The 16,033-nt window shown below is 40.3% G+C and overlaps 1 protein-coding gene across 1 annotated transcript; it reads right to left on the reverse strand.

Annotated features, from left to right (window-relative positions):
* Positions 1 to 569: 569 nt before the first annotated feature.
* Positions 570 to 16,033, reverse strand: LOC102246381 (chromosome unknown open reading frame, human C17orf78). The gene is made up of 7 exons (XM_005858536.2): positions 15,976 to 16,033; positions 14,891 to 14,977; positions 13,455 to 13,700; positions 5,964 to 6,084; positions 4,156 to 4,285; positions 3,570 to 3,692; positions 570 to 731 (listed from the first exon to the last, which is right to left on the reverse strand). The coding sequence occupies exons 1-7, from the start codon at positions 16,031 to 16,033 to the stop codon at positions 657 to 659; spliced, it is 840 nt and encodes a 279-aa protein (XP_005858598.1). The 3' UTR covers positions 570 to 656.

The following is a 16,033-nucleotide window of genomic DNA, read 5'->3' on the forward strand; positions in this document are numbered from 1 at the left end:
ATGATTATGATAATCATTTTTCTCTCGTGACCTTATTCAGAATGTACACTGCTCACTCTATGGTAGGGTACAATATCAGGGCCACTTTAGGAACTCTGGATTATCAGGAGACCTCATCTGGGTCCTATGATATGCAGTCTCTAAGCACCTTGGAATGCTTAAATTCACATTCCCTTCATCAGTGTGTTCATAGCTACTTGTGGTGGCAGAGGCTCAATCATAAGACCTTGGGAAAACAGGACCACCACCCTAAGCCAGTTGAGAGTCAGTGAGCATGAAGTCAGCCGTGAAGATAACAGAGGAGTTGGTGAACTGTGCCACACTTGTGGCTGCTCTTCGCCATTCCTTGGAGGCTGTGTTTAAACCTTTTAGGGAAGACTTTCTGTTTTCATTTGATGGGATGAGAAGATACCCACTTTTTGTGGAAGTACAAAGTGAATCTCAGAGGCTTGTGACTCAGTCAGTACCAGTGGCATGAGGGTAATTGATTGATAAGCCCAGGCTCCCCCTTCATTGGCCTGGCATTACTGATTGATTGCAATGTTCCTGCTGAAGATACGAGTGCAGAAATGGCAAGAATCTGCCCATCTTGATTAATAATAGTGAGAAGACAGTATAGTATCCATCATGCAGTGTGTGAGACAGAGCAGAACTTCTCAGAAGTATGTCTGGTGGATAACAGTGATCTCGGCAGCTTTCGTTGAGTTTGAGTTGGGAGCATTTTGTCCAACCTAGAGATCGAAAGAAAATAGGAAAGATAAAGAAGGATGCAAATGGGTATTTTTTAATGTACCGCCAAAAAATAGCTAAGTACAAAACCCTGTATAATTCCAAGTACTCATCATTTTTCCTCTTTGCTTCCCAATAATTCTAGGGAAAGTTATTGTGCTTACACAGAGAAAGTATCTGCAAGGTACAGTTAGTATGAAAACCTACAATTTGTTGGACCCTATAACCTACCAGCAAAGAGCCCCATCTACCCCTTACTTGACCTATTTGCCTTGGATGGAAAGGCCCTGGGTCTGCAGCTACTTTGGATCCCAGGTGCACAACAATTCTACTTCATTCCTTGAATCAGGCCCAAACAATCTCACTCTGTTGGAAAAGCAGCAGAGACCTAGGTCTAAGTGGACCAAATATTTTTTACTAATCCTTTTCCATTCTCACTACACCTGACTCCATGCCCCATCTGATTTTGTATGTACTTTCTAAATGCTAACCTGTTATGAACATAGACTGTAAGCCTCTGGAAGGCGGGAACTTGGCACACAGCAGTTAAATTGGCACTTTCGGTAAAATTTTATGGAATGGATGAATAAGCCAGTAAATCCAGTATAGGAATGAAAAGATCTAGACTTCAGTTCTGTTTCTACCACCTGTGTGACCTTGGCAACATCACATAACCTCTCTGGGCCTCAGTGTAAGTATCAATAAAAATGTATATTTCTGCCCTAGCTCCCTCCCATGATTTCTGTGTGGCTCAAATAAGGCAATTTGTATAAAATTACTTATTACTATTTTTATTAATTTCTTTATTATTTAGCAGCTTATTTTGTTCATGGGAAAAATTCAGAGTTGCTGCTTCATGGTTTCCTGTAATTCTAAACTAAACTTTATAGTCCCCTTCAGACCAGTTTTTTCCAATATTCAGTAGAAATGATAATGTAGATTGGAGTAAAGAACTAAAAATACACCAGATGATAAAATCATACTAATTTACATGAGCTCATCATCAAATATTAGAAGAAACAAAATTATGAAAAATATTAACCTAAACCAGAGATAACAAATAAGTTGGCATTGAGTATCTGATGCAATGTGATAAGAAAGATTCTGATACCATTCCTGGGTGGAAAGAGTGCTGTGCTTGATTTCTTAAAAATTGAGATATAATTGACATATAACATTGTGTAAGTTTAAGGTGTACAATGTGTTGATTTGACATATTTATATATATTGTAATATGATTACTACTGTAGCTTTAGCTAACACCTCTATCACGGAACATAATTATCTTTTCTTTTTTGTGGTGAGAACATTTAAGATCTAGTCTCTTAGCAATTTTGAAGAACATAATACAGTATTGTTGACTGTACTCACTATTCTACGCATTAAATTTCCAGAACTTATTCATCTTCTAGTTGCACTATGGTTGATTATTGATATGTGCAGCCAACACAGAATTAAAGGGTAGCAGCATGTGTACCATCCTGGACACTTAATCTTTGAGACCCATTCTTAATGCTGTAATTCTACAAAAGTGGGTACCATTTTTAATTTAGAAAGTATTGGAGACCTAGTCTCTTTGTCTTGTAGTTGTTGTAGAGAAGGTGCCCATCAATTTCTTATATTCAAAGGCTGAATCCACTCTTCATGGGGAAATTGGATTTAAAGCAGCTGAGCTGAACCAGTCAGGTAGTGTCCGTTTTAGACACTAAAGGGGAATATGAATTTATAATCTTGTTAGGAAACCCAAGGGTATGGAGGGAAAAAGCTGTTTTGCCGAAAATCAAACTGTGTTCAAGTGTAGCAGTTCCTAAACTTTGGTGTATGTAAGAGTTACCTAAGGGCAGGGATGGACACATAGTTGTGGTCTCTGAAGCTCTTATGGGTTTGGGGGAGCTTTTCTTAAGAAAAAGAAAACAGCCTAGCAGGAGTGGCTCAGTGACTGAGCTTTAACCCATGAGCCAGGAGGTCACAGTTTGATTCCCAGTCAGGGCACATGCATGGGTTGCGAGATCCATCCCAGTAAGGGGCATACTGATAGATGATTCTCTCTAATGATTGATATTTCTATTTCTCTCTTCCTCTCTCTGAAATTAATAAAGCCCTAGACGGTTTGGCTCAGTGGATAGAACGCCAGCCCTCAGACTGAAGGGTCTGGGGTTCGACTCCAGTCAAGGGCACGTACCTCGGTTGTAGGCTCCATCCCCTGGTCTGGTCAGGGTGCATGTAGGAAGCAACCAATTGATGTGTCTCTCTCACATCAATGTTTCTCTCTTTCTGTCTCTCCCCTTTCCTTCCACTCTCTATAAAAGTCAATGGAAAAAATTTCCTCAGGTGAGGATTAACAACAACAAAAAATGAAATCAATAAAACATTTAAAAAAAAGAAAAATGATATACTTTTTAAAATTCAAAATTGGATACAAGGTCCCATGGTTCCTGAAGCTTAAGCATCATTAATTTCACAGTAAATTCACCTCTATAAAAAAAGAAAAATGATATACTTTTTAAAATACAAAATTGGATACAAGGTCCCATGGTTCCTGCTTAAGCATCATTAATTTCACAGTAAATTCACCTCTACATAGGGAGCATGTTAAAAATTCCTGATTCATTCTGCTGATTCATTATATCTGGGGCCCAGGAATCTGCATTTTCAGTATGTACCCTACTGTGTTATGGCTGGGCTAATGGTAAGAAAATAGCAGTACAAATACCTACCTATTTCCTGACACATAAAACAATTAACCACATTTGCTTCGTAACAGAAGCAGCTTCCTGTCTCCCAGCACTTATAGGTTAGCCCCATTTTCTCCAAGCAAATGCACAAACCATACAGAGGACACTTTCCTTCTCTGGCTGAGAGTGAGGCTGGGGTTCAGCTGCCTCAGGTTGTTGGCCTTCCTTCCTTTGCCTTCCCCACAATCGCCGGCATTGGCATAGTTCTCTGGTTCTTAGGCATTGACACTGAGGGGAGAAAAATGACTGGTATTAACTTTAGGTGGCTGGTATGCATTTGATTATCTATCTTCCAAACCTCATGTTGGGCCATTTAAAGAAAATTATCTCTTCTAAAGAAACTATTCTGTCCTATTGGTTCTATCCTCTCTAGAGAATGTACAAGTACAGCAAAGGAAAGGAACTCACATTTAGCAAGGACCTCCTATGTGCCAGGCACCTGTCACACAGGATCTCAATTAACCTTCATAACCACCATAAGAGGCAAATATCATTAGTCCCATTTTAAAGATGAGACTACTGAGGTTGGACAAGTCAAGCAACTTTCTCAAAGCCACTCAAGTGAGTGTGAGTGGTAGGTCTGTCCAAACTCCAAAGTCTACAGGATGTTTTTCTTATTATGCCAACCTGCCTCTGGAAAAGGAGATTTTTATAGATCAAGCCCAAGGACCCAATACATCAGCAAACTTACAGGACATGGAACTTCAAAAATGACAAACACTGTAATAGCGATTCCACTGAACAACAGAGTGCCAGCAATCAGAAATTTGACCACAATGCTCCATTTCTGCCTCTTCTCTAGATTTTCATCTGTGTCTAAAAGGAGAGAGAGGAGTAGAAGAGGGAGAAAGAGAATTTGAGAGAGGGAAGAGATCAACCCTCTGATTTGAAGGACTCTTGGCTCACCTGACTAAGAGGGGTCCAGCTAGATTCAGAGGCGGAGGCCCAGTTTCCAGTTCAGACTTAGAGTCAGGAGTGGGATGGGCATCATGGGCTCTGCTCTAATCTCAGAGAGTCACCTTCCCTGGGATTTGGGATTTTTCCATGATCAAGTAGGACCCATTCTTGCACTGCTCTCAAGAGAGGAAAAGGGGTGGGAGTGCCCAAGGAGTTCTAAACTCTTCTTTCACCAGCAGCCCTCTCAGGGTCTCTACCTAGAAAATCACCCTCTTTGCTCCTCGTGGCTTTAGTGGGGCATAGGAGGAACAAAGGTGAGTTGGCATTGCTCCTAGGTCATAAGTCAAATTTGGGGACAAATGGCTTATATGCATCTTGTTATTACTAGTCTCATATTTATTTTTCTCCCGGTAGGAACTAGGATGTAACCCAAGCCAGAATCTTACAGAATTTGAGTTCTGGCCAATTTAGGGAAGGTCATTTCCAAAAACCGTGCAGATGAAACATGCACTTGGTTGTTGCCATCACTATAATAATTGCTCAGTGTGTAAATGTCGCCTGTCTATACATGCAGTGGCTGGTATTGCCTACCACATAAATACATTTCATTCTGTCCCCAAATCTGGCTGCAAGATTAGCTCATTGGTGTTGAGGTAAAGCACTATTAATACAGTCATATGCCCCTTAACAACCGGGATACATTCTGAGAAATGCATCATTAGGCAATTCCATCACTGAGCAAAAATGAGAGAGTGCACTTACACTATCTAGATGGTGTAGCCTACTACACTCCTAGGCTATATGGTATAGTGTATTGCTCCTCTACAGCATGTTACTGTATTGAATACTGTAGGCAATTGTAGCACATTGGTATTTGTGTATAGAAAAGGTACAGTAAAAATACAGTGTAAAAGATAAAAAATGGTATATCTATACAGGGCACTTACCATGAATGGAGCTTGCACATCTGGAAGTTGCTCTGGGTGAGTCAGTGAGTGAGTGGGTGAGTGAATGTGAAGATCTAGGACATTACTGTACACTACTGTAGACTTGATACAACACTGTACATTTAAGCTACACAAAATTTATAAAACAACCTGAGGTTAAATCAAGCACAAGAGAAAAGGGTATAATCAAGAGACAGTAAACACAGGATGTATGAGGCTGCTGCTGGCTTAACACAACATACTGTCTTACAGCAAACTTTTCTTTCAAATAGAAAGAGTACACTCTAAAGCAATGATAAAAAAAAGTGTAGAATAGTAAATACATAAAACAGTAACAGTCATTTATTATTATCAAGTATTATGTACTATACTATATATACAGTAGGTCCATCATAGACCAAAATGTTATGCAGCACATGTCTCTAGTGTCAAACTACAAACATTTCTGGGACCTTCTTTATAGAGAAACTGATTTTTTTCCACAAGAAATGGAGTGGTTTTTCTAATAGAAACTCTGTGTAACTTCTCAACCTCCAGGAAAATCCTAGGAGACCCAGGCTAATGTTGGGCTTAAAAATGTTTTTCTTTCTGTTCTTATCTCACCATTACTTATTCTGTACCTTGTTGTTTCAAAGGGGTAGAAAAATCATCAATACTTGTAGTTTTCTCTCCTTCTTTATTCCCTGGAGTTATGGAGGTGGTAGTGGTGGGAAAAGCCTCTAATGAAGTCCTCATTGCTGGGTAGACCTTACATTGGAAGATCCCTGGTAAAAAAGCTATAAGAAAAGAAAGAATGAAAGGACAACTGAGAAAACTTTATCCTGCATTTGATTTTATCTGACAAAAGACCCTAGCTCTACCCAAGATGATACTAAACTTCTCACTGTGGCCCCATTGACCTGTCCATAGGTTTAGGGTGTAAGCTCCAAATAATGCCAAGAGTAAATGAGAATAGAGATACTAATAAGAGATATGGATTAAAATCCCCAGGAGGCCTTTGACTAATGTAGGATCAAAGCGGAGGAGTAGACCATATCTTGTTTGCCTATCATTCTTAAGGCCATAATAATAATAAGGATGGAGGGCGTAACACTGTTCAAAGTTTCCATCTTTTAAAAAGGTGGCTCCAAAGTCCAAGGAGGAGCATGAAATATTATCATTTACCTTAATGACTGCTGCAAGTTTGTCTGGTGGAGTGTAAGTCAACTACTCTGAGAGGGGATCGGGGAAAGCCAAAGGAGTTGGAAGAAGAAGGAAAGACCACCCAGCTACATGCACTCCTCAATTTCATTCATTCTGCAAATAATTAAAAATGAATCCTGTATCTATTATGTGCCAGAGACTACTTCATTACTTTGGATATATCAGTTGGATGCATTCTAGCCAGGGAAGGAGTAAAGGAGAGAAAGGGTTGAGGGGAGGAGGGGGAAGCAGACCACAATAAATAGAGTAAATTTTATGGTATGTGCTACAAAGAAAAAAAATTAAAGTAGAGGAAGGTGCCCAGCTGGCATGGCTCAGTGGCTGAGCATTGACCTATGAACCAGGAGGTCACTGTTCGGTTCATGGTCAGGGCACATGCCCAGGTTTCGGGCTCCATCCCCAGTGTGGGGCATGCAGGAGACAGCCGATCAATGATTCTCTCTCATCATTGATGTTTCTATCTCGCTCTCCCTCTTCCTCTCCCTTCCTATCTTAAATCAATAACAAAATAAAAATAATATTTTAAAAAGTTGAGGAAAGTAAGGGAGCAGTCTAGGGATGCGGTGCAGGTGGGCAGTGGTTTGGCAACATGCAGTGTAGGCTGGTTTCATTGAGAAGGTGAGAATTGAGCCAAGACTTGAAGGAGGTGAGGGGAATAGCCATGCAGATACCTGGAAGGTATAGTAAATCCTCACTAACGTTGTCGCTAGGTTTGGAAACTGTGACTTTAAGGCGAAATGACATATAACAAAACCAGTTGTCCCATAGGCTAACTGATATAAACAAGAATTGGGTTCCTACAGCATATTTCTGATCAAAAAAACATCACCAAATTTCTAAAGACCCCAAACACTTCTAATAAACTTTGAAATAAATGTGAACTATACATATATTTAATAAATATTAATTTTAAAAAAGCAAGATAATTCTTTTCTAAGCTGCTTATGCCAGTTCAGGGTTGAGGGTGGCCAGAGCCTATCCCAGCAACTCAGCGGGGAAACCCCTGGACAGGGAGCCCTTCCACTTCAGGGCACCCTCACATACACCCACATGGAGACTAGAGCAATGTAGATACACCAAGTCACGTAAAATATGCACGTCTTTGGGGTGTGAGAGGAAACTAGTGTACGGAGGGAAACCCTTGCAGACTGGGGAGAACATGTAAACTCCACACAGACAGTGGCCTTAGTGCAGTGATGGCGAACCTTTTGAGCTCGGCGTGTCAGCATTTTGAAAAACCCTAACTTAACTCTGGTGCCGTGTCACATATAGAAATTTTTTGATATTTGCAACCATAGTAAAACAAAGACTTATATTTTTGATATTTATTTTATATATTTAAATGCCATTTAACAAAGAAAAATCAACCAAAAAAATGAGTTCGCGTGTCATAGGTTCGCCATCACTGCCCTAGTGGAAATCAATTTTTTTCCCATCAATGTTATAACAAAATGATGTTATTCAAGGACCTGTTGTAGTGACCTAGGCAGAGGCGAGAGCTAGAGTATAGGCAGAGATGTCTGGCATGTTACAGTTTTAGAGGACAAGCGAGGAGGCCAGTGAGATTGGAGTAGAGTGACCAAGGGGGCAGGAGTAGGAGATAAGGATCTAAAGCAGTGGTTCTCAACCTTGGCTGCACATTAGAATCACCTGGGAATCTTTTTAAAATCCTGATTTCTGGGCCTCATCCTCCGGAAATTCTGTTTCTTTGTTATGGGGTGAGGCCACAACATTAGTAACAAAGAAACAATTTCCGGAGGATGAGGCCCAGAAATCAGGATTTTAAAAAGATTCCCAGGTGATTCTAATGTGCAGCCAAGGTTGCGAACCACTGAAGGAAATGGGCCCATATCACTGAGGGCCTTGTAGGCCAGTTTAAGGACTTTGGTTTTTACTCTGATTGAAATGGGGATCCAGTCCTGCCCGGTGTGGCTCAGGTGGTTGAGTGTGTCCCATCCTGTGCTCTGAAAGGTCACTGGGTTGGATTCCTGGTCAGGGCACATACCTGGGTTTGATCCTTGGTTGAGTGCTTTGGGGAGGCAACCAATTGATGATTCTCTCTCTCTCTCTCCTTCTCCCTGCCTCTCTCTCTCAGGTCAATAGAAACATATTTTTTAAAAAAGAAATGGGGATCCATTACAAGGTTTTGAGCAGAGGAATGATATGATGGTTTTATTTTTTAAAGGATCACTGAAAGAGACTGTAGCAGGGCAAGGGTAGAAGCAGAATCACCTGTTAGGGGGCTATTGCAGAAATCCAATGAGTGATGATGGTGACTCAGACCAACTGTGGAAGTGATGAGATGATGCAGACAAATTCTGGCTGTAGTCTGGAATGAACTTCACTTGCCTCCAGAATTGACCTAATCCAATTCAGACAGTGGTTCCTATTCCATTTTGAATGGTCTCTTATCATTGCTTATTAAATTGAGGTCTGTAAGTCCTACTTGATGTTTCTAAATTACTCTCCCATGTCTTGATTAAGTCCATGTGAAAATGATAGTTCCTTACTTCAGAGGCCAGTGGCCACAGTACCAGACACTGTACATGAAATTACAGGGTAAGGGCTCATCCTTGATTTCATTTTAATCAGGAAGACAGTGTTAGCAAAGACAGAGACAAAGAGCCACAGTTTCAAAAGAAAAAAACAAGGAAATTATGTGAAGTATTTTCAGCATAGTGCCAGTCAGGTCTCTGAAGTGATAACATATGTTTTATGAGACTGATGAGCTGAAGATAAGCAAATCTCACTTTGGACAAGTCACCTAAGTTCTCTGAGTTTTGGTCTCCTTGTCTGTAAGATGGTTATAATAAAACTAGAGGCCCAATGGACGAAATTCATGCAAGGGGCCCGGCCCTTGCAGCCCCGGATGGTCGTTCTGCTGTTCAGTCTAATTAGCACATTAGCTCTTTATTATAAAGGATAATTCTTGATCTACCTATTTCATTGGGGTGATGTGAAGATGAGAAAGCAGGTGAAAACACTCTGCACACTGAATGATATTATGATTGGAGGAGGAGGAAAAACCTAGAGATCCTCTAAGTAGAACTGTGCCCTCTAACCATAGGGATAATGGTATTTCACTATAGCATGTCTCCCCACCTTCCGGGGCCACTGTTGCAAAGTCTACTTCATAGGCTTCTTCATCTGTCAGTGTATTTTTATTTCTGCCTAGTTTCTGAATTAATGCCCATCCATGTTGGCAGTTCATCTCTAGTAGTAGATCTCATCTGCTAGGTAACAGCATTAAGGTGGAGCACATTTGTAAATACAGCTCTCCATTCCCAGTGATGATGGAATTGCAATATTAGCTTTTCTTTGGCTAAGGATATTTGGGCATGAATGCCCCACTTTAATGAGAGAAACAAAAATCCAAATTTATGAAATGGATGATTTAGGAGATGATGCTTTGCTTTCTTAAAAAATAACTTATTTTAAAAAGGGAACATTAGGTGCATTGTATTTAAATGGAAGTCTCTTTCAGAGCCTATTCTGTAATAATACTAGCAGGTTGAAAGGGCTATTGGGTTTGTGCTTCGGATCTAAACCTCAGCTGTACATTTATAGAAATCAGACCATGTAGTCAAACCCCTCATTTGTACCTATAGCAGTGATGGCGAACCTTTTGAGCTCGGCTTGTCAGCATTTTGAAAAACCCTAAGTTAACTCTGGTGCCGTGTCACATATAGAAATTTTTTGATATTTGCAACCATAGTAAAACAAAGACTTATATTTTTGATATTTATTTTATATGTTTAAATGCCATTTAACAAAGAAAAATCAACCAAAAAAATGAATTCGCCTGTCCCCTCTGACACGTGGGTCATAGGTTCGCCATCACTGACCTATAGAAACAGCACTGGAGAAATTAAGTAACTTGTCAAAGGTGATCATTAATATCAGAATAAACATTTGTGTAATATTTCTCCTTTACTCACAGTTTCACATGGGGTAAACAGACCATAGGAATTAGTTCACACCAGTCAAATTCCCAGGAACCTAATCTATATACTAAAATGACATTAAAAATATTTACATAGGAGAATGTGTCTGTCAAATGGATCAGATATGATGTTTTTCTCTTCTAGATACCCTTTTCTAAACCTACAGGTTCTTGTGAAACCTAATGCATAATTGGAAAGTTTCTTGATTAATGTAGAATCTGAGGAATAGGAACTAGATGGTGTAAACCTTATCAGACGTGATAAAGACCTACGAGTCCTCTCTCATCAGAAAGAATTATCAGAATATTTATAATAGAGGATCTTTTCCTTGGCCAAATTCCATAAACAGTAACAAATAGTCGCCATCTTACATTTTTCTAGATTGCATGTCAACGCACATCTTCTGATGACCAACTGTGTTGCAGTCCATTCTCAGCCTTACAATTTCAGATTCCTACTTTGCTCTGGGAACATTTCCACGTACTGACTTCTGTTTCTGGGACATTCTCCTGTGTAGACTGATGTCGTCTATAGTGGGCATCTCTTCTATGACCTTATAAATTTGACCATGTACCTTATTTCTACTGTACTTGGAGTGTGTCACTTCCTGGCACTCAGTGTAAGTTTGAATTCAGAATAGGCAGTTTCATACTCACAAATGGGGCAATATTTCAAAATTCCACTCATAAATTGGGTGTCTGCAATTCATCATTGTTCAAGAAATGTATCTTGACTGATGATTAGATCCCCAAACTAACCTGCAAATATCCATTTACTTTCTTTGCACAGCTCAAATAGTAAGGGTATTAGCTTAAACCAGCTATTTTCAACCTTTTCCATCTCATGGCACACAGAAACTACTAAAATTCCAGGGAACACCCCAAAAAGATTTTTTTTTTGCTGATCTGACAAAAATAAATAGGTATAATTTTTTATTCAGCCACACTGGACAGCTATTTTTTAATTTAACAATCTAAGGGAAACAGGCCAGTGCCCCTGACTAAAAATCAGGTATTGCATGTCTTAAAAATTCTTGCAGCACACCCATTGAAAATCGCTGGCTTAAACTTTTCCTCCTTCCCTGGACTCTAGGCTAGCCCAAAGCAAATTGCTGAATTAGGGCAGGTTGATCATTGGCATCTCTCCTCTTAATCTCCCAGTTTTCCCTGTCCCAAATCTCTAAAAGCTAGTGTCTTAATTGCTCTGAGTCCAACACTGCATAGCATTATATCCAAGAAAGATTCACCCTGTACAAAGTGCTCTAGACTCCAAAATAACTTAAGTTCACTGTTCCCCATCACACTTATCATTGACTCATAGGGTGGGGGTGTCACATGTTAGAAAGAGAACAATCTGGTTGAATTAATTTGCTTTAACACTGAATGACTGAAATCCCCCAAATACTGTGAGAGGCTTTTAAGTTTTTAAGAGTTTTTTGTGTTGTTTTTTTTCTTCACACAAAGTGATTACCATGTGAACTTTAGAAAGTATAATAAAGGAATGAAAACATTCATGTCATGTGAGGATTTATAATTTACTATAACTGGGCCACATCCCAAGAACCTATCCACTTATTTCCCAATTTCTAGTCCTCTAAACAGATGGTAGTTTTAAAAGTTTTCCCCCCATTATTCTGCTGGTGAACCCTCAGTTTCTCTAAAAGTGTCAAGTTTTATTTAATTTTTTCCAGCAGTGCAACAGTAGCTTCTAGGGAATTGCCTGTATGTAGGGGGAACTGCCAATACTAATGTATAGATCATAAACTAGTTGACAGAAAGAATGGTGGGAGAAGGAAGGAAGGACAGAAGCAGAGAAACTTAAGGCAGATGTCAAGAGCCATTGCTCAGCAACTGTGGGGGAACAGGCACCCTCAATGTGTGTGGAAGTGAAAAACCGAACAACCACCGTGGAGGGTAACTTAGCAAAATCTATTAAACTTTGATACAGCAACCCTGCTTGGAATTTATCCTATTGATAAATTGTAGGCACACAAAGAAGAATGTATAAGATTATTGCTTGCAGCATTGTTTGTATTTGCAAGAGTTTGGAAACAACCAAAATATCCATCCATAGGGAACTGGTGATAGTATAGCCATAAAATGTAATACTGTACAACAGTTACAAGGAATAAGACATATCCTATATAATAAAAGCCTAATATGCAAATTGTCCCCTCGGGCGGGAGTTTGACCGACCTGGAGTTTGACCACTCGCTGATGCGCGCTGACCAACAGGGGGTGGTGTGGAACATGGCGGGCATAGCGGTGCTGGCAGTGGGCTACAGTGGAGGTGCTGCTGGCCACAATGGGCCCCGATGAGAGCGGGACCACGGCGGGATGGTGGAGCAGGTGAGCGGCTGGCACCAGGCCAAGGCAGGGTGCCAGACAGGGCTGTGAGGCTGGGGACGCGAGCTAGGGCCTGATCTTCGCAGGCCACCCCGAGGGACCCCACCCATGCACAAATTTCATGCACTGGGCCTCTAGTTTATACATATTGATATGGAACAACCTATACGATACATTGTTAAGTGGAAAAAAGCAAGGTATTGAATAGTGTATATGATATGCTACTATTTATGTGTTTAAAATATATACATCCATACATGCTTAGAATATCTCTGGAAGGAAACTCAGTAAGTTGTTAATAGGGTTTCCCTCAGGGATAGAGTACTGGAGGACTGAGGGAGTAGAACAAGGGAGATTTACTTTTCACTGGAAACCTGTGTTGTTTGAACATTTTACTATGTGCATTCAGAGTAAATCAAAATCAAATAACCATTGTGAAAGACGACCCATCAGAAATGAGAGCATGTGAAAATTGCCGCATGTCAGGACTAGAAGGGCCCTTAGAGATTAGAAAACTGAGTCTCAGAGAGGACATAGATTTCCAAAGGAGAGGATAATCCATTTCCTTGAGGTATTAGCTGCTACTAAGCTCTACCTGCATTCAGGGTTATAAGTAAAAGTCATGCCTACCTTCACCTCATGTTCCAATCTCACCTTTGCCTGTTAGAAGAGATCCATTCTGAAAGTTGGATGTGGGGGTTAGGTGACAGCTTGGGAAAGCAGTGCTGTTTCTATGGGGAGCAGCAATAACTCTCAGGTTCTTTAGAGTATGCTTGACCTTTGGCCTTTTCTCTGAATATTCAAGGCTGACTTTTACTTTGCTCCCAGAGGCAAGGCACTGCAGGGTAGCCACAGTCAGAATTTGGACGAAGGTGGACCTGTTGTCTTCTGCTTGAGCTTCTGCAAAGAGATCAGCCAAAGAGAATAAAGGAAGCTGGCATATATTTATTGCTTTCAGAACAGAAGGGAGAGGGAGAGATAGAAACATTAATGATGAGAGAGAATCATCGATCAGCTGCCTTCTGCACGCTCCTCACTGGGAATTGAGCACCCAGTCCAGGTATGTGCCCTGATGGGGAATCAAACTGTGACCTCCCAGTTCTTGGGTCGACACTCAACCACTGAACCACACTGCCTGGACAGGAAGCTGGTTCTTAATCTGAATGGCTGAACTACTGTATTGACTCGTTAAACTCCACTGCTGTATTTTTGTCTCTTTTTAGTTGATTTTTTCCTTAGTATGTGCTTATGGTACTTAATATACAAACCTGCCTTTCTTTCTTCCTACCATGAATCCCATGAAGATAGGTAACTGCAGTAATTTCAGCCCAGAGAAATGCTCATAGATTGTCTTCTCTAATGCAGAGAGGGTTGAGTACTGCCTCCTTCTCTTTCTTCACCCCCTTTTTTGATTTATATAGCCATGCCTTAGCTAATAAGAGTTAATTCAAAAATTGGTTTCCAGCCCTAACTGGTTTGGCTCAGTGGATAGAGCGTCGGCCTGTGGACTGAAGGGTCCCAGGTTCGATTCCGGTCAAGGGCATGTACCTTGGTTGCGGACTCATCCCCAGTAGGGGGTGTGCAGGAGGCAGCTGATCGATGTTTCTCTCTGATCGATGTTTCTAACTCTCTATCCCTCTCCCTTCCTCTCTGTAAAAAAATCAATAAAATATATTTTAAAATATTGGTTTCCAGAAAGCCTTTTGGGGGAATACGTATCTTTAAAATAGGGTATTTGAGCCCTAACCGGTTTAGCTCAGTGGATAGAGCGTCGGCCTGTGGACTGAAGGGTCCCAGGTTCGATTCCGGTCAAGGGCATGTACCTTGGTTGCAGGCACATCCCCAGTAGGGGGTGTGCAGGAGGCAGCTGATCGATGTTTCTCTCTGATCGATGTTTCTCTCTCTTCGATGTTTCTAACTCTCTATCCCTCTCCCTTCCTTGCTGTATAAAATCAATAAAATATATATTTTAAAATAGGGTATTTGAGATCTGAGCTAGGAATGGGAGAGATAGGCATCTTTCAAAAGTAAAAACTTTCTGGCAAAGTGATTTTTTTTTTTTTTTCAGGAAGGGAGAGCTCATTCCATACCTGGCATTAGCACATCCCTGGTGCTTCTCATACCCGTTGAGAAGAGCCCAGGGAGCTGTTCCACTTGACAATGGCTATCTCTGAGTTCTGGAAGAAAAAAAAAAAAAAAAAAAAAAAAAAAAAAAAGGTCAGGCTTTACTGTTTAGAATTTCAGGCACTGGAGAGGGAGATACAAAATAATGTAGTTAGTTCCTTCTCTCAAAGCTTGCAATTGGTAATATAAAAATTTCTCCCAAAGACTTAAAAGTATATATAAGAGGAAGTTAGACTAGTATAAAGAAAATTGAGTACCAATCTATTATCCTTGGGGTTGGGGAGGTAAAATAGAGTTAAATGAAGTTAATGAAAGACTAACCAACCTTTTCCTTCAAACACTGATTATTACCTCTTCTCCTTCCTGCTCTTGTTTTAAAACTTTTGAAAGTTTATTAAGTGTAACCTTGAACAAGGTATCTTTCTGAATTCTATGGAACCATAGGTCATAGTAATTTATGCTTTTTGCTATATAACTCACAGGGTGTTGTGAGTTTTCTTTTTCTTTTCTTCTTTTTTTGTGCGAGTTTTCTTCATTTGCTAAATTTGCTACTACTGCACATTATACTGTTTGGCCTTAACTCTGGTGAGCTAATTATAGAGATGAAATGTTTAGGACACTTTGAAAATCATGTTTTAAATGAACAGTTATCAAAGAGCAGAAAATGGTGCCATTTCACCTCCACACCACCCTTTTCTTAGCTCTCCCCTCCCAAGAGCATCCCCACATATTTGGATGTAACACCTTAAAAAGGAAGACATCTTATGAGGGGCTATGAATTTGTGACAGCACCCTCCAGGAGAGAAAGCTATGTGAAAGGACTCTGATGTTAATTAAATGAACAAGACATTCTCTGAAGGCTTCTCACCATGAAACAGACAGCTATCTTTCTGGGTTGAATAAGTTGCAGTCCTGCAAGAGGACGCATAGGATGATTGGAAAGCATTGCCAACTGAGTATTGGCTATATCTCTATTTGCCTGAAGAGACCCCAAACACTTTCTAGGTCTCTCTTTGGATTTTCCAGGAGATTAGGCTAGAGTAGCACTTACCTTTCTTGTTGGCATCATAGGATGTAATGATTAGGCTGAAGACCAAGATGGTATCCAT

Source organism: Myotis brandtii, unplaced genomic scaffold (genome assembly GCF_000412655.1).
Source record: "Myotis brandtii unplaced genomic scaffold, ASM41265v1 scaffold120, whole genome shotgun sequence".
Taxonomy (NCBI): Eukaryota; Metazoa; Chordata; class Mammalia; order Chiroptera; family Vespertilionidae; genus Myotis; species Myotis brandtii.